The sequence below is a fragment of the Delphinus delphis genome, chromosome 3 (assembly GCF_949987515.2).
Source record: "Delphinus delphis chromosome 3, mDelDel1.2, whole genome shotgun sequence".
NCBI classification, from domain to species: Eukaryota; Metazoa; Chordata; class Mammalia; order Artiodactyla; family Delphinidae; genus Delphinus; species Delphinus delphis.
Window position 1 is genome coordinate 161,400,994 of NC_082685.1, and position 25,641 is coordinate 161,426,634.

The window sequence follows — 25,641 nt, forward strand, 5'->3', positions numbered from 1 at the left end:
TTATCTATTCTATATATAGTAGTGTGTATATGTCAATCCCAATCTCCCAATTTATTCCTTCTGCCTCTTTTCACCCCTGGTAACCATAAATTTGTTTTCTACATCTGTGACTCAAGCCAGTTAACTTTTAAAATGGTAATTCTCTTTCGTATTTCACATGCTGTTGTCTTTATTCTTTCTAGTGTCTGAACACTTCCTCTCTTCCTATGATATTGACTGCAGTTTGGAAACCAAGAAGGAAGTGGTCCAGTGCATGGGCTCCTTCCAGGATGGGGTAGCTGAGAAGTGTGTTGATTATTTCCAGAGATTCCGACGTTCTACCCACGTGACACCCAAATCATACCTCTCCTTTATTCAGGTTTATAAGTTCATATATGGAGAAAAGCATGTGGAAGTGCAAACTCTGGCCAACAGGTAAGTGTGAGGATCAAATATAAAGTTTTTTTTTTTTTTTCTTTTGCGGTACGCGGGCCTCTCACTGTTGTGGCCTCTCCCGTTGCGGAGCACAGGCTACGGACGCGCAGGCTCAGCTGCCATGGCTCACGGGCCCAGCCGCTCCGCGACACGCGGGATCCTCCCGGACTGGGACACGAACCCGTGTCCCCTGCATCGGCAGGCGGACTCTCAACCACTGCGCCACCAGGGAAGCCCCAAATACAAAGTTATTTTAAAGCAACAGCTTTTAACTAGGGGCAGATTTGCTCCTAGTGGACATTTTGCAATAACTGGAGACCTTTTTGTTTGTTACAACTAGGGTGGAGGGGGTGGAGAGGTGCTACTGGCATCCAAAGAGTTAGCGGTCAGGGATGCTGCTAAACATCCTAACAGTGCACGGGACCGTCCTCCACTGCAAAGTGTTATTCAGCCCCGAATACCACTGGTGCTGAGACTGAGAAACCTTCCTCTCAAGTTTGTTCAAAGGATTATTCCCTGGTTGCTAGGGGCTTTTTCTTGCCCAATAGAATTAAATGTTGCCAAGTTTTCATGTGGCCTCCCACTTTCTATAATATTGAATGACAATAATAGAAACCGTGGACCTGGAAGAAAGCTGAGAATACAGACATCCCCTCCCCGCTCTACTCATCTCTTTCTTCCTGCACATTCTGAGTGTCTGGGATAGAAAAGTCTGCCTGATGCTTATGTTCTCTGCATAGTAAAACCCTATTCACTGAAGCTTGTTTCCAATTTCCCTGCTCTGCCTTGCTCTTTTCTGAACACTTATATCTTCTGCCTGAATATAGCCAAGAATCAGCCAAGGTTGTTACATCAGGGACCTCTGGGTGGGTGATTGGACTGAATGACTCTGAGGCCTCCTGTCTTTAAGATCACATTATTTCAGAGTCAAGCAGGCAGTCGGGCCCTTCACGAGGCTGTTCTGATGGCTTTAAATTTGTTTCTTTGCTTGATCCCAAATCTTTCTTCTTTTAATTTCATTGGTCTCGTTAGAAAAACAGAGGTTATATATTTCCCTTTCTCCATGATAAGACTTCAAGCATTTGAAGTCTATTGTCTTTTAGCTAAAGTTCATTAAGCATGTTTCCTGCACGAGACAGATTCTAGACACTGTCGTTCCTCATGTCACGCAGTGTTCTTAGCAGACTTACTCTTTTCACACATGGTCTATGAAGAACATACAATTGTCTTTAGTGTGGAATCAAGCCTGGGCATTTACTCTCTTTGTCAAGCCCTCTCGGGTTTGCTACTGTATATACATTATTCTTCAAATATGACCATTACTATATATATCAGTAGACCAGTGCTTAGAAAATGTGGCCGAGAACCACACGTTTTACACTCCCCACTTGGATTTTTAATCTCAGAATGAATACTGGATTGGAAAAGCTAAAAGAAGCTTCAGAGTCTGTTGCGGCCCTGAGCAAAGAATTGGAAGTGAAAGAAAAGGAGCTCCAAATGGCCAATGATAAAGCCGACACAGTGAGTAGACATTGACACGTGGACCATATTCATTTTGAATTCCCAGCTCATAAATGTTAATGATGTATGCTCCTTCACTAAATTATAACCATGGAAGTGCAAATTATTTATTTCCATTAGAATACCATACTCTTAATTCTATGTACGAAGAATTGTGTCAGTGGACAAAATCAACAAATCAAGGCAAAACTGTGCATTTCCAACTGGGTCTTTGGTAATTTTTGATGTACTTTTTTGTTTTATATTAAATTAGGTCTTAAAAGAAGTGACAATGAAAGCACAGGCTGCCGAAAAGGTCAAAGTTGAGGTACAGAAGGTGAAGGACAAAGCCCAGGCCATTGTTGACAGCATCTCTAAAGATAAAGCCATTGCTGAGGAAAAGCTGGAAGCAGCAAAGCCAGCGTTAGAAGAAGCAGAAGCAGCCTTGCAGGTATATCTTTGTGATATAACAGATGCCACCTTTTAGGGCCTTGGAGGAAGATTAAGGCAGAAAAGATGAATAACAACAAGGAAATGTTCTACCGCTTCAGATGAAAGCTCTTTCTGCTGGAATGATTTCAAGTCATATTTTCTGCTTGGAGATGTTATTTGAGTTTTTTAGATACTGCACATGGCACTTCACATCTCATCTTCCTCACTCATGAGTGATGGGCAGTGTCATACAATGGTGATCTGGAGTCCTGGGTTCTCATTTCAACTCTTTAACCAATTGGTTCAACTCTGTAACCAATAAGCTATGTGACATTGGGAAAGTCACATAAAATTTCTAAAATAACATTTCTTTTTCACTCATTCATTGTGGACGTTGGAGTAGGTTGGTAAGATACAACATTCTCTGAGTGTGTATATGAATTATCCAAATAAAGGACTACTGAGCTAACGTACCACGTTAATGTCAGAGTTCCAACACAGTTACTCAGTGCGATTGTGTGGCAAGAACAGAAATGGTGAAATTAGGAAAGAGGTTGGGTTCAGAGAAAATATGTTGAGTTTAGTGAAATAGGCCACACCTTCAAGGGCTGGTCGAGTTTGGAAGACCCAATTTGAGATGTTTTGGACTCACAATTGCTTTTACTTTAGTCTTACTGAACTACTGCCTTATGTTATTGATTCCTGGCTTAGAATGTGGCTGAAGAAATGGAACACTGCTGATCTGTCCACTGCTAATTCAAGTTATATAACCTCAATTGAACATGCATCATTACTTGATAATGTAATTATTATTTTTCACCACCTTCTCAGCACACCACCTGAAACACTTCTAAATGCTTTTGATCCAAGTTAAGTCTTTAAGCTTTCTGAGTCAATATACAACATATTGTATAAGAGAATTTCTACTCTTTTGAGACGATGAAGCTATTGTCTTCTTTTTTTTCTTTCCAATTTTCGCGCTACTCTTCTATGTGATATATCTTTCCTTATTTTTTCTCCATCCCTCCTTGCACTGGCTAAACTGTCCTCCTTAATCCTTGAAGTCCTCCAGGGTCTTTAGTCTGTCAGATTGGTGGGTACCTCATCTCCCCCGCCCCACTTTTAAAAAGCCAATTTCTGAAGGTAAGATTGACGTATAAAAAGCTGTACGTATTTAATCCGTATAGCTCACTGAGTTTGGGATGAGTGTATGCCTATGAAACCATCACCATCTTCAGGGCCATAGATATATCCATCAATGCCCAAAGTTTCCTCCAGCTCCCTTTATTATTATTACTATTTTTTTGTGATAAGAACACAGCTTAAGCTCTACCCCCTTAACAAATTTTAAGTATGCAATAAAGTATTGATAACTGTGGGCACTATGCTGTGTAGTAGATCTCTAGAATTTATTTATCTCGCATAACGAAAACTATGTGCTCTTTTTAAAAAAAATTTTTTTACATCTTTATTGGAGTATAATTGCTTTACAATGGTGTGTTATTTTCTGCTATATAACAAAGTGAATCAGTTATACATATACATATGTTCCCATATCTCTTCCCTCTTGCGTCTCCCTCCCTCCCACCCTCCCTATCCCACCCCTCTAGGTGGTCACAAAGCACCGAGCTGATCTCCCTGTGCTATGTGACTGCTTCCCACTAGCTATCTATTTTACATTTGGTAGTGCATATATGTCTATATATACACTACCACTCTCACTTTGTCCCAGCCTACCCTTACCCCTCCTCGTGTCCTCAAGTCCATTCTCTAGTAGGTCTGCATCTTTATTCCCATCTTGCCCCTAGGTTCTTCATGACCATTTCATTTTTTTTTTTTTTAGATTCCATATATATGTGTTAGCACACAGTATTTGTTTTTCTCTTTCTGACTTACTTCGCTCTGTATGACAGACTCTAGGTCCATCCACCTCACTACAGATAACTCAATTTCGTTTCTTTTTATGGCTAATATTCCATTGTATATATGTGCCACATCTTCTTTATCCATTCATGTCGATGGACACTTAGGTTGGTTCCATGTCATGGCTATTGTAAATAGAGCTGCAATGAACATTGTGGTACATGACTCTTTTTGAATTATGGTTTTCTCAGGGTATATGCCCAGTAGTGGGATTGCTGGGTTGTATGGTAGAAAACTTTGTACTCTTTGACCATCACCTTCCCATTTGCTTCTTCCTCCAGTCCCTGGCAACCACCCTTCTACTGTCTGCTTCTATGAATCTGTTTTAGATTCCACATATAAATGAGATCGTGCAGTATTTGTCTTTCTTTTTAGCTTATTTCACTTGTCATAATGTCCTCCAGATCCATCCATATTGTTGCAAATGGCAGGATTTCCATTTTTTTTAAAGGCTGAATAACATTCCATTGTATGTAAATACCACATTTTCTTTGTCCATTCATCCGTCAATGGACATTTACGTTGCTTCCATATCTTGGCCATTGTGAATAATACTGCAGTGAACATGGGGGTGCAGATATCTCTTTAAAATCCTGGACCTCATCCTCCCCCTGCCCCTTTTAAGGTACTCTGGCTTCACCGAGAGTCTCTGATCAACAGAGAGAAGACAATGATTGTGTAACTTCTAAACCTTTATTGAACTCATGATACCTAACAGCATCATAGGAACTGAGCATATGGTATCTCAGTTCTTACACATTTACATTTTCGCAAGATTTAAAAGCTTAGCATTTGTTTTGATATTATAAAATATTTTCCAGTATCCTTCTAATTTAGTACTCTCTACCACTAAAATATTCAACATAATCATCAATGCAGAAATGTGTGGGAACAGGGGTAAGGTGAGGGAATATATAGGAGAGGTTTTCAATAATTTCCTTCATTGGTTCTGTCTGCATTTTATTGCCTCTTTATGAGCTTTTGAAATCTTGAAGTCTGGTACTACTAATTTATACTAAGAAAGTTCTGGGTACATCCAAACTCTCTTTTGGCATCAGGCCACGTAAATCTACACAACAAATAAGGTAACAGCAAAGAATGTGTCTCATCCTATCTCAATGCTCACCTGACTTGACACAAATATATATAAATATGTATTTATATATAACAGCCATATTGCTTTGCCTGCAGAAAAAAACAGGAATCTAATCCTTAGCTGAAATAAGTTGCACTTCAGATATACTCCTCTCCCGGACTCTTTTTACCTGGTACCTAACATAATTGAGCCCAATTCTGTTTGAAAATTCCCCCTTTTAAAGCTAAAGTGAAAATAAACAAATAGGACCTAATCAAACTTGTAAGGTTTTGCACAGCAACGGAAACCATAAACAAAACAAAAAAGACAACCTACGGACTGGGAAAAAATGTTCGCAAATGATGAGACCGACAAGGGCTTAATTTCCAAAATATACAAATGGCTCATATAGCTCAATATCAAAAAAACAAACCACCCAATCAAAAAATGGGCAGAAGATCTAAATAGACATTTCTCCAAAGAAGACGTACAGATGGCCAATAGGCACATGAAAAGATGCTCAATACCACTAATTATTAGAGAAATGCAAATCAAAAGTACAATGAGATACCACCTCACAGGGGTCGGAATGGCCAACATCAAAAAGTCTACAAATAATAAATGCTGGAAGGGTGTGGAGAAAAGGGAACCCTCCTACATTTTTGGTGGGAATGTAAATTGGTGCAGCCACTATGGAGAACAGTATGGAGGTTCCTTAAAAAACTAAAAGTAGAACTACCATATGATCCAGCAATCCTGCTCCTGGGTATATATCCAGAGAAAACTATAATTTGAAAAGATACATGAACCCCAGTTTTCACTGAAGCACTATTTACAATAGCCAAGACATGGAAGCAACCTAAACGTCCATCGACAGAGGAATGGATAAAGAAGATGTGGTATATACATACAATGGAATACTACTCAGCCATAAAAAAGAGTGAAATAATGCCATTTGCAGCAACGTGGATGAACCTAGAGATTATCATACTAAGTGAAGTAAGTCAGAGAAAGACAAATACCATATGATATCACTTATATGTGGAATCTAAAATATGGCACAAATGAAATTATCTATGAAACAGAAACAGACTCACAGACACAGAGAACAGACTTGTGGTTGCCAAGGGGGAGGTGGGGAATGGTTCGATTGGGAGTTTGGGGTTAGCAGATGCAAACTATTACATATATATGTATAACTGAATCACTGTGCTGTACACCTGAAACTAACACAGCATCGTAAGTCAACTATACTTCAATAAAGTAAATTTTAAAACAAACAAATAAAAAGCTAAAGTGAAATAAGCATGTCCAGCTCTTTTATATCCACTTTAATTTGATCCTTCTTTCCCTATTGGCAGGTATTATATTTCTCTCCTTTCTTTTATAGCCAAGCATCTCAAATTAAGGTCTATCTGCAATTTCCAGTTCTTTACCACAAATTCCCCTTCACTTCCAGCTGTCTAGAATTCACAAATGCTAGTGTGTTGAAACAAACCTTTTCAAAGTAGATAGTTCCATTTCTAATGACCAAGTTTAGTGGTTTTCTTCTTTTTTGTCCCAATTCTCAGAGAAAAGATCATTAGCTTTGATGTGAAGGGGGTTTGTACCTTTCTTTGACAGGAGGGATGCCAATACAAATCGGATGGAAGGTTTTTCAAGACCTAGAAGGAATTAATATACACTATGTCCTAGAAATAGGACAGTGTCACATGCTTGTCTTTAATATTTTTCCAATGTTTATTCCATAAAGAGTTTGATAGAACAGTTATTGACTACAACAAGTCTAGGTGACTATTAAGTAATTTTCTGTATAAGAATCTCTGTACTAGAAATGGAACAGAACTTTTCTAAGAGCTTAGTGAAATTCCTATTGCTCATGTTCCATCATTTAAAGGTTAGTTCCCAGCTAAGAAACCTCTAACTATTCAATCTGGCAGCCCTGAGGCTACAACTAGTGTCAGTCCCTGGTGACAAGTCTTAAGAGAGAGAGGCAGATTCTTGACCTACATAACTAATGAGTAAAAAAAAGCACTGCAAATTCTGGAGTTTTCCTGGTTTAGAATCCCTGGAATCTACTTAAGTGCTGACGATTCTTTTCCTTTCAGATAAGTTTTTTTCTGAGTCTAAGTTGTCGTTACAATTTTAGAGAAGTCACAGCTCCTTAACTGCTCGAGAACACGCTTCTCACTATATCTCCTTTGGCTGTCACTTTGAATTGTAAAAATGTGAACTTTGGGGGGTGTGTGGTTTTTCTTGGGGATTAAATATGCATCTAGCTCCCATGACTGCATCAAACTTAAAAATGCCTTCTTTCCTCTGTTGAAGTAGTAGCCTTTAGAGAGTAAAGGTTTGTTTTCACTTATCTTGTCTGAGATTGGGTGATGACCTCCTTTCCTCCCCAGACCATCAAGCCTTCTGACATTGCTACTGTCCGCACGCTGGGCCGACCCCCACATCTCATCATGAGGATCATGGATTGCGTGCTGCTGCTGTTTCAGAGGAAAGTCAGTGCAGTGAAAATTGACCTGGCAAAAGGCTGTACAATTCCTTCCTGGCAGGAATCTTTAAAACTGATGACCACAGGAAACTTTTTACAGAATTTACAGGTTGGTGGTTCAATAATGATGGGCCAGGAGGGGACTCAGACTTCATTAGAGTATCTGGGTCCTTTAATAGAAGACGTTTCTGAAGAGAATCTACCCTGTGGACATATTTTTAACTTACTAATTTTTTTCATCTTTATTGGGGTATAATTGATAAATAACACTTTTATATAATTAAGGTGTATGACTTGATGTTTTGATATATGTTAATACATTGTGAAATGATTTCACCAAAATCCGTCCACTAAATCCAATAAATAGCCAATTAAATATCCATCACCTCACATAATTACCGTTTTTTCCTTTTTTTTTTGTGGTGAGAGCATTTAAGATCTACCCTCCTAGCAAATTTCAAGTAAACGATACAGTATTGTTAACGATATTCACATTGCTGTACATTAGGTCCCCAGGACCTTCTCATCTTGTATAAGTGACCCTTGACCCTTGACCAACATCTTCCCCTTTCTTCCTCCCCCCAGCTCCTGGCTACCACCATTCTATTCTCTGCTTCTATGAGTTTGACTCTTATAAGTGACACCATGAAGACTTTGTCTCTCTCTGGCTTATAGCACTTTGCATAATGGTCCATCCATGTTGTCACAAATGGCAGAATTTCCTTCTGTTTTAAGCCTGAATAATAGTCAACATACATATTTTCAACTTATATTTACGTATTTTTTCAGAGTAGAATTTCTCTTTCAAATATAAGACATTGTAAGTATTAGAGCTTTTCCTGGCAGATTTTAGGCATATTAAAACATCATCAGCAGCATATTTCAGTAAAAGTTAAAAAAATCATTTTAAGGAACCCAAACATATGTGCATATATTATTTGCATATGAATACATATATATTTTTATTTCACAAGTCTCAATTGTAATTTTTTGAGTATTAACTTGCATCTTTTAAATTTTATTATGAGGTAACATTTACATATGATAAAATGCACAAATTTAAAGTGTATATTGTAAATCAACTACACTCCAATATAAAATAAAAATGTAATTAAAAAAAGGGTATAGCTTAATGAATATTTACGTATGTCTATACCTATTAATGAACACTGAAATCAAGATTTGTATTTCCAGACCCCAGCAATCTCTTTTGTGTCCCAACATAGTCAGTAATCTCCCCTAAGATAAACATTATTCTGACCTTTATCCCAATAATTAGTTTCACCTGTTTTGAAATTTACGTACATGAAATCATATCATATGAACTCTTTTGTTTTGACCTCTTTCATTCAACACATCTGTGAGATTCTTTCTTATTGTTGCACAGGACAGTATTTCATCCTTTTTTCATTGCTACACAGCTTTCCAGTAGATGAATATGCAATAGTGTGTGACAAATGTTTAACAACTGGTTCTCTGGTGAGAAAAAAGAAAAAGCTCTGATTTGTAGTGTTTGCCAATTTTCATAGTGTAAATATCCCCACAATGGCTGATTTCAAGCTACCAAAATAATGTTGCTGAATGTAGAGTTGGGAAGAGGTACATGGTAGCATGCTGTGATAAGGTAGTCCCACTGGGTAGATACAATAAATGTAAATGACCTCAAAAATGTAGATAGTAAAATGTAGCAAAATAATTAGAAGGTGATAACTTTTGACTATACATTATTTTTGTTCAAAATAACATTTAATTGTAAGTTTTTATAATTTAATTTAAAATAATGGCTGTATTTAACAAGTCTGTACAATTTCTGAAAATTTAGTAATCGTTTCTCATAAGTTTATATCTACCAGCACCAGCGTGAAATGCTGTAATGCGCTTTAATTTGTTTGTCCTTGTATCGTTGATGGATTTTTGAGACGTTACTAGTTTTGGGCTATTATAAATAAAGCTACTATGAATATTGGTCATTTAGTGGGCATGTTTTCATTTCTATTGGCTCTATACTCAGGAGTGGAATTTCTGGGTCTTAGGTTATACATTTAATCAGCCTTAGTAGATAGTGCCAAAGCGGTTTCAAAAATTGTTGTATCAGTTTACATACCCGCAAGCAGTGTATAAGTTGCTCCACGTCTTAACCATTTTCTACTTTTAGCTATTCTGAAGGGTTTGTTGTGTTGTCTTATTATTGTGGGTTAGTTTGCATTTCTCTGATGACAAATGATGCTGAAAATCTTTTCACCAGTTTCTGAGCCCTTTGGGAACTCTTTGGTTAAGTGCCTGTACATTTAAATGTACAGATCTCCTGTACATTTAAATTTTTTATTATTTTGTAGAATTTATATATAAAATACGGGTAATTTGTCATTTATATGTTTGCAAATATCTTCTCCCACTTTCTGCCTTAGTTGTTCATTCCATTAATGGTGCCTTTTGATAAGGAGATATTCTTAAGTTTAGTATAGTCCAATTTATCAATATTTTCCTTACAGTGCTTTCTGTGTTCTGTTTAGGAAATCTTTGCCCATCTCTAAGGCAGAATAAATGCTTCTGTGTTTTCTTCTGGCAGTTATATTGTTTTATCTTTAATATTTAGATCTTGAGACAACTAACTGGGAATACCCATCCCCCATCCATAACCCAAGCAGTAACTTCAGCACTGTCTTTCATTCAGTTTTTAATTTTTCATTGCCCAAGTGGCTGCTATGGCCAGAGCATCTTGTGAGGCGCCTTACAGCAGCTATAACACCAAATAGCTTCTGAAACCAGTGGGCCATACAGACTCATTTCAGATAATTAAAATAGAAGCCTCTGTGATATAAGGGCCACCATGAAGGAATAACATGCTATTTGATTGGATAGGAGGTAGTGATTAATCAGACTGAGCGTGTGGAATGGCAGTGGTCCTTGGGTGGGGGGGAGCTTAAAAAGCGTCCACTGAAAAACGTGCAGTGGAATTGCACTTGCCTTATATACCTGGTGCAAAGCCACTGCTCTTGGAAGCAACCTTGCTATTTGCCTTTTGTCACCACCATCCTTCTGTTGTTCCCAGATATTCTTCTGGCTTCACTATTTTTCAAGTCTCATAAAAGAAACTTGCATTTAAAGAGGTCTGGATGAAAGTGTGTTTTGCTCTGTGTTATGTATGTTCTGTGAAGGCTTATTTCTCTGAATTATTTAGGTGCTAAGTTTCTTTCTACTTGGAAAATATTTAATTATCCTCGGTTAGATGATCAAACACCACTTTTCAAAGATCCAATTTCATTGTTTGGTCAGTCTTCTCTCTTAATACAAGAAGGCCCTCATAATCAATTTCTGCTACTATTTTAAAATTTTATCCCTCCAGAAAAGAACAATTATCTCATAATCTTGATAGTTCTATGATTAAAAGTTAATTCATCACCCTGAAGGCCTAATGTCCAAATTATTTTCTTCACATTTCAGGTGAGTTTAATAGAACCTCCCTCTGAATGCATTAAGCATTTAGTTGCTGCTAAATATTTATGTCTAAATATATATGCTTTACATTTTTATATACAATGCTAAATATATGTACCATTTCATATGCCTAAATAGATATGATTTTTGCCTAATAACCTGAAATATCAACAAAGTATGATATCATTCATCCATTCTTGGTTTTAACAGTTTCAGTGGCGTTGTGAGCATAATGTGATTATGACTTCATGGAAAGAGGTATTTTGACTTTATATTACTCCATTCTTCCATAGCAATTCCCCAAAGACACAATCAATGAAGAAGTGATAGAATTTTTGAATCCTTACTTTGAGATGGCAGACTACAACATCGAAACTGCTAAACGTGTATGTGGGAATGTAGCGGGGCTTTGTTCCTGGACCAAGGCCATGGCTTCCTTCTTTTCTATAAACAGAGAGGTGTTGCCCCTGAAGGTAAGCCTCCTCAGTGGAACTGCAGAACGTGTGCCGGCAGGGGGGTCTTTGAGTCAACTGGGCTTGTCTTTCATGCAACACAGAAGCCTCAGGTTTTATTGTACCCAAGTCCACGGGGAGAGCTAGCGATAGACAGGCTGAGCATAGGATGTTTCTTTCTTCTCTGTAATCCAACTCCAATTGGTATTGTCTGAGCCTTAAGCATGGACTCTCTACAAGGGTACTAAGTCCATTGTGGGCTGCTGGACACTTTTTTCCCCCACAATGTCAACTTGAAAAAAAGAAACACAGGAAACTCTAGCATAGGATCCACCAACAATGTCCAAGATCTCCTGCCAGGGACTCAGGTGAATGAGGCAGGGTGGACACAGTCACTGGTGTCTGGTCTTGGCTGCAGGGACAACATAGTATTTATTCCCTCTCCCTCTCTTGTCCCTCAGGAAAGAAACCGAATATCATCCTTTATTTAAAGTGATTTGAGAGCATACCAGTATTTCCCTTTGAGTAATTGCATTTCTCAGCTTCATTTGTCCACATCCCCCCAGCATTCAGTGACACTCAGCCTTTAGCAGATGGAGAGGCAAGTACCTGTCTTGAAAATGAAATACTGATGCCTCAGAACTCATACGTTATGGCTTTGTTGATTATTTTGCTTTTTGTAAGTCTGATCTTACTCAACCATCAACTAAAATCCACGTACACTTATAAACTACCCAAGGAACTTAATAATCACGCTAAAAATAATGAAGAATGAAAAGAACATAGGGATCCAGTTGCAAGTCCCATTTTATTTTCTCATTGTTCCCATATCAGGGCCATTTATTCAGTGGTGGAGGCCCTTGGGGTCCAAGGGCAACTTAAAAGAGAAGGGATTCATTTGGCTCAGAGATTTTTAGAGCAAACAGTTGATGTCATCCTGTTGGGCATTGCGGATTTGGGGACCAATGAAGACTCCAACATAGCTCACAATCGGACATTCTGATATTGACTGAATTATAACAACCATATCCAGTGAAAAGTACAGGGCATCCTTTGCAAATATTTCCAGTGGGTAAGCATACATAAATGTCTTTAAGGGAATTACAGTCGAATTCACAATGGGGAGTTTTTATTTTGTTGCAGTTACTGTAAATAAAATGAGCTGAAACCCGTACAAAATAATGGATGCTCTGAACAAGCCTTACATAAGAACCATGACATCTCCTCCCTTACATTCTGTACGTTTCAGGCTCCACCCAGTCCCAGGACAACATAGGTCCTACAGTAGGAAGTGAAGGGAACACAGTCAGGAGGGGGGACCTTTTACTTGTGCCTGGAACCTATGCTTCTCTTCTGAGAAGCCTGTTCTGGGAGTGCCCCCTATGTCCTTAGGAGCACCCAGCATCTGGGAGTCTTCAGTTTGTCAGGTCTCTCCTAATTGCCATTGTCAGAAAAATAAATGTAGCTTTGTAGATGCTACACATTCACCGCTTAGAGGGAAGTAGAAGACAAAGAAAGGGCAGGTTATCATCGGCAGCTCTGCTCAATATATTAAGAAATACAGACCAAGAGCTCTAACTTCACTTATTCCTGGAGGGGCTTCGCTTGTGAACTCCTGCTTTCCAAGTAAAGAGAGATTGAGGACACTCCTTAAACTCCGGTGGGAACCTCTTCACCACTAATTAGTGAAGGAGGCTCTTCTTTCATCTTACAATTCCTATAGATGGGCCAAGTGACTTCTAGTAGTGAGTAAACTTAAACAAATTTAATTATAAGAGTAGCAATTTAGATTCTATTCAATTTCATTCATATGAGATTTCTCCTTGGACACTCTTTGAAAACCAGTAAATGTTAGTTTACGTAAGCAAAACATAACAACAGTAGAGTCTTAAATATTGAACACGGATAATAAAAATCATAATATCTATTGTATTATTTAATCAAACTCTTGTTATATGCCAGGTCCCAGACTTGGGTTTTTACATATGTTATTTTATGTAATACACACACACACACACACACACACACACACACACACACAAATCCTAGGAGGTAGCTTTTCAATATCTTAATGGAGAAACTGAGGCTTGCAGAGTTTAAATAATCTTAATAGAGTCCTATGGCTTCTAAGGTGAGCAGCTGGATTTGAAAGATTTTATACCCTTTGATTAGTAGCTTTTGAGAGTTTCATTAAAAAAATTCGTATTATTATTATTTTTATTGGAGTATAATTGCTTTACAATGTTGTGTTAGCTTCTCCTGTAGCATGAAGTGAATAAGCTATATGTATATATATATCCCCCTCCCTCTTGAGTAAAGTCCTAGAAAATATTCAAGATCTTTGGGGCTGCAGTAGTTTGACATTAGTGGGTTACTTTAGCAAGACTTAAAGGGAGAACATTGATTTCAAATTTTTTTTGAAAGGATTTTAATTCCATGGACTATTTTCTACACCTCATCTTTTTCCAATATTGCTTTGATTATGTCTTTTGAGTCTTTTTTAGTAGCTTCCTAAAAGCAAATATTATTATTTGGTCACAGCTCAAGTATCTGTTCTTTTCTGGATGGCAAGCAATATATGCAAATGACAGGCATGCTATCAAGTCCATCACCACCCATAAAACCTAGATCTTTATATTCAGTGGTTAATCATGTTTCATCCTTTGTCTTGTTTTAACATCCTCATTAACAGTGATGAGCCCTGCTAGGCAGATGGTTCTAAATATTCAGATTTCTTTTTCTACAACTCAGTATTAAAATGTTCTGTGATTTGCCTATATACATTTAATATTACAATGTTTTGATTTAGGGATTGGCAAACTATGGTCCACAGGCTAAATCTAACCCACCACCTGTATTTGTGTGGCTCGTGAAATTTTAAATTAAGTACCTGAACAATAGTCTTGATTTTGCCTCTTGGCCCCAAAAGCCTAAAATATTTACTCTCTGGCACTTTACGGAAAAAATTTGCTGACTCTCTTCTAATGAATTATAAGTTTCTGCTTATAGACATGTCAAGTTCACATTAAGGCTTGTTCCTCACCATGCAATTTGAGAGGAGTCTAGGGGCGGATCAAAGAACAGGTGTAACACGTGGCTGCTGAGCTCTCAGACTCCCACATGCTGGGTGTTCGGTTTGCTGCCCATCTCTTCACCCTGTGTGTGTCCCATGCAGGCCAACCTGGTGGTGCAGGAGAATCGCTACGTGTTGGCCATGCAGGATCTGCAGAAGGCCCAGGCTGAGCTGGACGACAGGCAAGCCGAGCTGGACGTGGTGCAGGCCGAGTATGAACAGGCCATGACCGAAAAGCAGGTCACTGTCTTCTTGCCGTAGGGGTTTGGGGCGGGTGGTGACGTCACAGGCCCTCCTGGCTGTGGTCAGCCCTTCATTCCTCTCCTGCTTTCTCTCTCCAAGGGTTTGGTTTCCAGCAGGGATTCATTTAATTGATATACGATACAATACACATATACATACATACACACACAGCACATACTCCCTCGCTAAGCCCTGGAGTTTGTTTCTAACGGACACCGAGAGGACCTTTGGTGAGAGGTCAGGATATTCAGCCAAAACAGAAGTTACTGCTGGAAGACGCATGTTCTGAGTTTCCTTATTAACGGTGAGGATAACAGCATCCTGTGCAGCATTTTTAACATATTTTTCAAATCATGTCCTCCCACTTTATCTCATTTAATATTGGAAAGAATCTTTCAAGGTAGGCAGGGTAGATATTTTTATTTTACTCTCTTTTTTTTTTTTAGATGTTGGGGGTAGGAGTTTATTAATTAATTAATTAATTTTTGCTGTGTTGGGTCTTCGTTTCTGTGCGAGGGCTTTCTCTAGTTGTGGCAAGCGGGGGCCACTCTTTATCGCGGTGCGCGGGCCTCTCACTGTCACAGCCTCTCTTGTTGCGGAGCACAGGCTCCAGATGCGCACGCTCAGTAGTTGTGGCTCATGGGCCTAGTTGCTCCGCGGCATGTGGGATCTTCCCAGACCAGGGCTCGAACCCGTGTCCCCTGCATTAGCAGGCAGATTCTCAACCACTGTGCCACCAGGGAAGCCCTATTTTACTCTCATTTTACAGAAAGGAACTTAGGCCCAGAGAGGACAAGAGGAGGACTCCCAGGCATGGGCATTGGTCATAGGGCTGGATTAGACCTTGATCTTCTGATGTCTACTCGGGTCTTTCTGCTGGACCAACGTGCCTGACCACGTGGCTGTGTCCCAGTGACAATGACCACCTACAGCCTTCTCAACCTATGCCTGTTTGTAGCTTTAGCACGTTTCAGAATCAAGGCTCGTATATTTCCTCTCCACTGGGCAGCAAGCTCTTTAGTTGATTTATACTCAGTCCGGCTCCACTGGGGCCTCCTTCCTTCTGGTAATAGAGGCAGATTTAACATAAACCTAATGTAGCTTCAGTTTTCTGGCTCCTCACTTGCACAGGCCCCATGAATGCTGGGGTGACTGGGAGTTGTAGAGAGTTCTGTGGGGAGAGGAAACCAGATTATGCTTGACAAGCATTTGTGTGTAAGCATTCAGATAAAATACCTGGAGATCCCAGGGGAAAGGTACCTGAATTTCTCAATTATCAGGGCTTTGTAGTGATTTCTTTCCCCAGTTCTCATTACATGTTCACTTTGGTATTTTGTATTTGTAAAAATTCTTTAATGATTTTTTTAAAGTGGTCCCCAGCTTAGATAAGCATCTGGCCTCACAAAATCTGTATCTGCCTCTGAGAAAACCTGTGCTTGATAAATAAGAGCTAGATTCTCTCTGTTCTTTCCTCGGTGATTATACGGAGCCCACCTCTGCCTCTTCTCAGCCCTCACTCAGCTGGATTGAGATTCCTGCTCTGTTAGTCTGTTCCCTATAGGGGTCCCAATGAGGGAATTTAGATAAACATTTCAGTTTCACTATATACAAGATATATGGTATTTCCTCTTAAAGATAAGTCTCCTGAAAACAACATAAGAGCTTTTCAGAAATTTTAGAGAAGTAATTATATATCACCTATTTGGGTTTGTTATTTATGTTCTATGAAATTTACTACCATAATATGAAGAGAAAATTAACTTTGCAATTTGAGCGTCTACTTTAGAAACTGTGAGGAAGACACCTTAATTTCTACCATTTAGACACTCACTTATATCAGGAAGCACTACTACATACCGTAAAAATATTTTTACAGCCTCATTTTATTATGGTTCAGTTTGAACAATAGGCATCTCAAAGGCATCTCAATAAGCTTTTTTGTTTCTGAATATCCACTCTTTGTTAGGTAAGCAATTATAGGGACCACATAAGGATGGCTACTATAAAGGTTTGGCTCTAACTTTAAAACTTGGAGCTCAACAAATGTCAAATGTTTTTCATTAAGAAAACAAAATCTGGCTGCGTGCCCACCTGCTCCCAACATGTTGGAGTGAACTTGACCTTTAGTCATTGTGTTGCTCCTTCTTTCTCCATGGGGCTCCATGAAGAGTCCAGGGAGTTACAGACTACAGGGGCCAGGGGAGGGCTCTCAAGTCTACAGCTCATGGTCACCACTGGCAACCTCACCACCAGGTCTGTGCAGTCCCTGGAGGGGTGTGTGTCCTGCTGCTCTGTGCACAGGGCAGTCAGTGCCTTTGCAGAGGGTCCGCTTCTACAGGGCCTCTGGGCAGCGAGTCAGACTCTGGGGCACTAGGAGAGAGAGGGCCGGGGGCACTACCCACGGAACGCAAGGAATTCTGCACACTCCCTTAGCCAGGCTTGGAGGGAAAATCTGCTTTTCAGTCCTGTGTGCTCATTTGCTTCTCTCCCATCCTCCATTCCCCAATCCCCTAAAGGAGCCTGGGTTTCCAGAAAGCAACAGCCAGGAGGGGAGAGGTTGGCCATTTTTTATTTGGCCACATGGCAGTGGGGACGGGGAACTTAGGGAGGATAACGTATTAAAAATATCTGTTATGTGAAAAGTTTGTTTTAAAGGTAGGCAGAAATAAATGATGTCGTATTATACTTCCAGCTGACATCTTTCTTCTTGGGGAGAAACAAACAAACAAATATGGATGGTGTCGATGTGTGGGTACACCTCTCAGCTGGGATTTTGGGTTTTCAGCATTAACTCTAGTGGGAAGGAAAACAGAGCAGACTAGAACAAACTGGAACAAATATCTTGCTTCTGAAAAACACTGTATCGTGTTATCATTACAACAGCAATTCATGTTCCTTATAGAAAATACACATAGGTAACCCTGGAGCTGAAGCCTAAAAATATTTTACTCTTTATCATTTCATATCTGCACATATGCCTGATTTACATATATTTAAAATCCATGTAAAATTGTAGCAGATAATTGAGTACATACTGCTTTATAAATTGAATTTTTAGCTAATGACTGTTTTTCTTTAACTTAATGATTATTTTTCTTAATGATTATATTTTTAATGGCTTCAGAGCATTCTTGTTCACAATATACCATAATCTATGTAAATTATCCTCTATTGTTAGACATTTAGCGTATATATGCCATATGTACATTATATAAATATATATAAATATTATACGTGAACTTCCAGTGACTGGTCACATAGCCAAATCTTTAGCCATATCCATTATTGTACCATAAGTATACATTTTTACAAATAGAATTAGCAGCTGTCTTTTCAACATAGAGAAATGGAACCATTTGTTTTTTGTTTTTTTTTTGCGGTACGCGGGCCTCTCACTGCTGTGGCCTCTCCCATTGCGGAACACAGGCTCCGGACGCGCAGGCTCAGCGGCCATGGCCCACGGGCCCAGCTGCTCCGTGGCATGTGGGATCCTCCCGGACCGGGGCACGAACCTGCGTCCCCTGCATCGGCAGGCGGACTCTCAACCACTGCACCACCTGGGAAGCCCCTGGAGCCATTTGTTATTAAGAACAAAGCCCTGAGTGCAATAGTGTGTGGAAGTCCGGTTAAAGGTCTTTTACTGACACAAGAACAGCAGAGAGGGACCTACTAAGTCAGTGTGGCCAGCATTTGTGAATGCTTCAGGACTCCACAACCTGAAGACAATCTAAAGTTTCACCTAAAGTAAAAGGAGATGGGCAGTTAGGCAAAGCAGTACTGATGCTAGAACTTTAACATGAGAAATATTCCTCATTTTTAAGTAGGGATATGTATTTCTTTACATTTTGTTGTGCTATGTGATATTAGCATGTATGTTGATACTTTATTTCTAATTTTTTGATACGAACATCATAAATGATGCAAATCTCCATTGTTTCTCAGTTTATTAACATCTGGGGAGGGTTTGCCCATTGGCTCAGGGTCCCTCCTGAGGAATCCATCTATGTTCCATAGATAGGGCTTAAGACACAGGCTGGGCTGAGACAGACCCACAGAAATGGAATCTAACGTTTCCTGTGGAATAAGTGGCTCACATATCTCAGAAAGGAAGATAACATACGATGTTTTAAAATTATGTTTTTGAGCTCCAGGATACATTTATCTGAACAAAGGTTTTCTTCTGGTTCTATCTGTTTTTAGACCTTGCTTGAAGATGCAGAGAGGTGCAGACATAAAATGCAGACCGCTTCCGCGCTGATCGGGGGACTGGCAGGGGAAAAAGAAAGATGGACAGAGCAGAGCAAGGAGTTTGCTGCACAAACTAAAAGACTTGTAGGTATGTAATTCCTTTATTAATGAGATTACGTGTTGACTATGATAGGGAGTGAGCAACTTAAGTTTTAATCAGAATACCCATCAGCACTCTATTACTTCAAATTCCTCTGTGTGTGTGTGTGTGTGTGTGTGTGTGTGTCCAGCTATTTCAAAAGGATGAATATTGGTCTGGCATTTAGGCAACGCTTATTAGATTTCAACCTCTTATTATCAGGTCATTTTTGAATTCTCCCACGAGTGAATGACCATATCGATCAAGGTCACTTAGAACGGAGGCTCTGTCTTCTGAGGTTTTGGTGTATCTCTTAAACTCGGAAATCATCCTCTCATATCCAACAAGAGTCAACGTAATCTGGTGCGTGACTACTAGCAGCTATTACTTGGTGGACCATGTGGACTCATTAACAATGAACTAAGCTACGGCTATTCACAAGACACAGCAACTTGTGGTTACAATTTGGTTTCTGAAATTTCGTTTGAAAGAATGGTTGTCTTTTTTTTCATTTCTAACATTCTGCACAATTACAGGGCTGATCACAGAGTATTTCAATGATGTTTCATTTTCCGTTTTAGGGGATGTGTTGTTGGCTACAGCTTTCCTATCTTATTCTGGTCCGTTTAACCAAGAATTTCGCAATTTGCTGTTAAATGACTGGCAGAAGGAAATGAAAGCCCGGAAAATTCCATTTGGAGACAACCTAAATCTCAATGAGATGTTGATTGATGCTCCTACCATTAGTGAATGGAACCTCCAAGGCCTGCCAAACGATGACCTGTCCATTCAGAATGGAATTATTGTCACAAAGGCATCTCGCTACCCTTTGTTAATAGATCCACAGACTCAAGGGAAGATCTGGGTTAAAAATAAAGAAAACCAAAATGAACTCCAGGTAATCTGGGTTTGAGTCTATTTATGCTACTAATCAATTTTAGTGACCCAGATCAACAAGTATCTGAGAATAAAGAAATATTTCATATTTAGAAATAATTTTATTATTAATATTTAGATATTAGTATTTAGAAATGATTTCTAAAAATTGCATTATTTGCATTCTTGTTGATCTCTCCAGTGCCGTCTTTCAAAGGTTTCAGACTCCCTTCTGTTAGGTCCTAGGGCCCTCATTCATAAACAGAGCAGGGTGGAGCTATATCACACTAAGTATACAGCACTTTATAAAGACTCTTCATAATTATTCCATGATTATTTGTCACAAATATGGTGGTGGTGAGGAAAAGGCAACATTGCCATACAACCTTTACTTGCTTGTCAGTAAAAGGGAATGATGCAGTCAAATGCTCTGGAGCCTCCTTAAAAAACTAAAAATAGAGCTACCATATGATCCTGCAGTCCCACTCCTGGGCATATATCTGGAGAAAACCATAATTCAAAAAGGTACATGCACCCCAATGTTCATTGCAGCACTGTTTACAATAGCTCCGACATGGAAGCAACCTAAATGTCCATCAACAGAGGAATGGATAAAGAAGATGTATATTTATACAGTGGAATATTACTCAGCCATAAAAAAGAATGAAATAATGCTATTTGCAGCAACATGGCTGGACCTAGAGATTATCATACAAAGTGAAGTAAGCCAGACAGAGAAAGACAAATATCATATGATATCACTTATATGTGGAATGTAAAAAAAAATGATACAAATGAAGTTATATACAAAACAGAAACAGGCTCACAGACATAGAAAACAAACTTATGGTTACCAAAGGGGAAAAGTGGGGGAGATGGATAAATTAGAAGTTTAGGATTGACATAAACCCACTACTATATATAAAATAGATAACCAACAAGGACCTACTGTAGAGCACAGGTAGCTATACTCAACATTTTGTAATAACCTATAAGAGGAAAGAATCTGAAAAAAATTATGTATAACTGAATCACTTTGCTGTACACCTGAAACTAACACAACATTGTAAATCAACTATACTTCAATTAAAAAAAATAAATAAGGGATTGATGGTTTGCTAAAGTGAAGAATGGAAACAGTTTAGAGCAGCATTTCGATCTTCTTTCTAGATCACATCTCTAAATCACAAGTACTTCAGAAACCACCTAGAGGACAGTCTTTCTCTTGGAAGGCCCTTGCTTATCGAAGATGTTGCGGAGGAACTAGATCCAGCCCTGGATAATGTTCTGGAGAGAAACTTCATTAAGACCGGGTCTACCTTTAAGGTAGGTTAAACCTATAGATGACAATGTGCAGAATAATTACCATGAGGCCAGGTAAATGTGACATAGGTGACAGTTTCTCAATAGGCAGCAATTCAAATTTGAGGCATTTGCTTTTCTACGCTTCCTGAGTTGGGATCAAGAGCCGTCTTTATAGGAATATCTACTTCACTTGTATAATAAAGTCTGACTCCATTGTGATGTTTGACTTCGGACAGTTTTCAAGCCCTGTCGTGACCCTCTCCCCTTCCATCCCCAGGGCAAGCTGATAAGAAAACGTGGGTCCACTCTCCTTTGGCACTGGTGGGAAGTTCAAATCATGCAGCTCTCTGCTCATGACCATGTCTGGGAAACTTCATCCCAGCCCCATTGGGTAACCACCATAAAACTCTAAAACAGCTTCCCCTCCCTACTCTCTCAAGTGAGGTTTTTTTTGGACCTGTTTGGGAGCCTACCCTAATATTTCCAGAAAGTCTCATGTGAATAATAAACATTTTCATATCTTTTTGTTACATGAGTGACATCATCAGTCTTGACTTCTGAACCAAATTTTGGATGGGGAACCCATCTCACTTCTGCAGTATGATCACAACAATTTTGGTGATAAATTCTCTATATATTGTATGGTGTATATTGAATTAACTTCCTTCCTTCCCCCCTTCCCTCCCTCCCTCCCTCCCTCCCTCCCTCGCTTCCTTCCTCTCTTATTTCCATCCTTCTTTCCTTTCATCCTAGTGGCTTAAAGCCCTGTGAATGCCTAATGACCATTTCTTTTTTAGTATACAGATGATCTCTAGGTACACAGCTGTTAAAAGCAATACTGGATCCTATACAAAAAGCACACAGTAAGGTGTATCTCTGTTTTATGACTTTTAACTTTTTTTTTTATAAAAAAGGTGAAGGTCGGTGACAAAGAGGTAGATGTGATGGATGGCTTCAGACTCTACATTACCACCAAGCTGCCCAATCCAGCCTACACCCCTGAAATAAGTGCGCGGACCTCCATCATTGACTTCACTGTCACCATGAAAGGTCTAGAAGATCAATTACTGGGGAGAGTCATTCTCACAGAGAAGCAGGTGAGTGAAGTATGGCCCTACCGCTTTCTGCATTATGTTGCGATTTTTTCATTGACAAAAATGATATGATGAAAGTTGTAATAGGATTGAGTCTCCTCCTTTAATTCCTATGTTTCTTCCATTATTAATTTCCAAGTGTCTTAAATAACTACTAACCAATTATCTACCCAGTATGTTGCATCTGCATCACGTAAATCATATAGATCATCAATTGATTTTATATAGGGGACTGGTGTAACTATGAGACTATCAGTCTCAGTATCATTGTTCTGGATTTATATTACTTTATTTTTCTGAAGTTTGTTCTATTATTAATTCTAGTCACCTGTTGATTTTTAGCTTTCTAGTACACATCTAGATTTTCTTTCATTTGATTTATTATTATGCTTTTGGAATATAAAATTAAAATGTTTTACTCAGATAACATGACATTGCCAATTCTTATTTGTTATCCAAGAGAGCTCTGTGTATGTTGTGAGAAGATAGAAGTTGGTGACACTAGGTTTCGCTGTGCACCTTCTGAGGGCTACCGGATTCATTATGCTCTAAGCATAACTCCATATCTGTTTTCTCTCAATGAAAGATGGCCAATAATTTATAACTTCTGTGTTCTGAGTCACCATTTTCTCCAGGGAACATCTGAGCCTTAAGGAAAGAAATCTGGAGGATTTTAATAGGACTGCTTTGGTGAAACTGCGTGAACTCTGAAAGTTGCTATTGATTTTTTTCCTGAGTTCGATGGCAATGTGGAGTTTGGTTTACTTTATACCTCCCTTCTACACTGACCTAAAGAGTTATTTAGGTTAAATCTATTGGCAAAACCTTTGAAATCTGTCCCTCCCATTCTTTTTACCTTTTCTGTATGTCGTACCATGCTTGGCCTTCTGAGCCCTTCCTTATGTTTCTCTCTTTCTCTCTCTCTCTTCCCCTCTTCCTTTTTTATGAATCTTCTCTGTTTACGTTTTAATTTGTTGTACATAAATCATAGAGTTATACGGTTGGAAATTGCATTCAAAGCCTTTAATCCAACTTCATAAATTCACATGGTTGGTGACCTCAGTATGGCAGGAACCGATGCTAGCGTTCCTACCACAGACTGGCTGTTGAAGAAATAACATCCTTCCAAATATCTACTTGTTTATTTTTGGAATCTCAGTAGAGGTGGTTGAAGAAGTTTAGCGCTGCCACACCCTTATTTCAGGAAGGACAGGGGTTCTTGATCAACAGCATATCTGTGGAGCCGGGGCATCCCTGAGAGTCCTCGGGCAGTATTCATTGTCCGTACCGTAGGCTCTGCTTTCACCTGTAGTGCTGGCTTCAGGTAGATAAGGGGCTTTGATAGCACTTTGAATAATATCCTTGTCCTCGGCTTTCCTACGATTCAGCTGAGATGAATACAGTCTCCTTGGAAAAAAATAATTTGGCTTCCCAGATTTTTGGTTGCCACAAAACACAGCAACAACTCCAGGACTGAGCTGTAATTGTTGCAGCAGAGTTTTAAGATGAAGTATGGGGCACTTGAAGCTCACTGGAAGATTTTGAACAGCCTTGAAAAGCCAGTAATGGATCCCAGGCCAGGCTTTTTCTTACTTCCTGGGAAAGTTGGGTGCCTTCAGACATTCTTCTCTTACCATCATCTCATTATCAGAATTTGTCCCAGTCTCAAAGGAAATGATTCTCACAAAAGTGTGGTCAGAGTGACGTGACACTCATTCTGTTCTAATAGTCATTTTACCCTGAACCACGTTAGAATACAACACGTAATCTGTATTTTTTTTTTCTCTAAAGCAAAGTGAGCTGCTAGACTTATTTGTGATGGATTTTAAGTAGCCTCCTTTCTGCCAGCAGCTTTTCCTTTTGCAGCATCTTTTCTGCCCACCGTGCTCCTGAATTTGCTCACTTTGCTGAATCTTTTCAGCCTGGGTGGTGGCAAGTGGGTCTGAGCTGGTCTCTGGTGCTTTCAGGGTATTTTTTTTTTATCATCTAGTGACTCAGTTGAAAAGAGCCTATGTCTATGCCTATGGATACAGATCTAAAACGTTAAGTCCAAATTGTTTCTTTGACTTCAGCGACCTGGAAGTCTCTCTTACTATGATCACATCTTGGGTGATGGTAAAAATATCAATATGAAATGTTTTTGGGCCAAGGGGGGGGGCTCTTGAAAGCTAGGAAGATCCCACAGATAGGAAGTTGATGTTGGAAAGCATCTAAGAAATTCCCTACATGTAGGGAGCATTGAAACAAATGGTGAACATCTTCAGTCAGGATGACTTATGCTTTCACTGGTCTGTTGATTCTTCTTGTGAAAGGCAGCTTGGAACAGTAACTTAGGATACAAGGGAAAGGCTACTCTTAGTTCTTTGAGTCCATAAATTCACCAGCTGTCCAGTGTTCTGGGAATACAGGCAGTGAGGAACCTTATTATCATGCAGGATCTGGTCTCATGAATGCTCAGCTGTACAGCCTGAGCAGGTTTGTTTGTTTAAGAGACAAAGGGAAACCTCAGAGCCTATGAAAGCAAAAGGAAGGCAGATTTTTAACTGACTTTATACTTTTCTGTGTGCTTCAAGGCAGTCTTTTTAAATGCATGGGCTGTTCAAGTTCACATCAAGGTCATATTCAATTGTTCACCTGATGTACCTGTGAGTATATTTAGACGGCCTGCTGTTGTCATCAGAAGGTGATGTATCAAGACCATTTTAAATAGGCAGCAAACCAGTAGCCTTCCAGAAACTTTCCTTTAAAGAAACCTGGTCTCTTCGGGTCACCCTCACCTTGATCCTAGAGAATAAGAAAGAATCTCAAAGAAAACTATGTACTATTAGGAGAAAAATATTAATATCAATTAACAGCTTCTACTAGCCGCACAATACAAAGCCTCAAGTGTCATCCTTGTTCAGAATTTTGGATGAGCAAACAGGTGTATGATTTATTTCTTTTGGAGCTGGAAGGACCTAAACTTGGTGGAACTGACATGGGAAATAAC

The 25,641-nt window shown here is 39.2% G+C and overlaps 1 protein-coding gene across 1 annotated transcript in view; it reads left to right on the plus strand.

Moving 5' to 3' along the window:
• DNAH5 (dynein axonemal heavy chain 5) overlaps positions 1-25,641 on the plus strand; it is a 288,911-nt gene that overhangs the window by 222,860 nt on the left and 40,410 nt on the right. The window contains exons 57-66 of the mRNA XM_060007206.1: positions 183-414; positions 1,821-1,935; positions 2,189-2,365; positions 7,750-7,953; positions 11,576-11,755; positions 14,910-15,047; positions 19,251-19,386; positions 19,959-20,275; positions 21,424-21,579; positions 22,473-22,655. Of these exons, the coding sequence (XP_059863189.1) occupies positions 183-414; positions 1,821-1,935; positions 2,189-2,365; positions 7,750-7,953; positions 11,576-11,755; positions 14,910-15,047; positions 19,251-19,386; positions 19,959-20,275; positions 21,424-21,579; positions 22,473-22,655 (1,838 nt within the window). The remainder of the gene's footprint in view (positions 1-182; positions 415-1,820; positions 1,936-2,188; positions 2,366-7,749; positions 7,954-11,575; positions 11,756-14,909; positions 15,048-19,250; positions 19,387-19,958; positions 20,276-21,423; positions 21,580-22,472; positions 22,656-25,641) is intronic.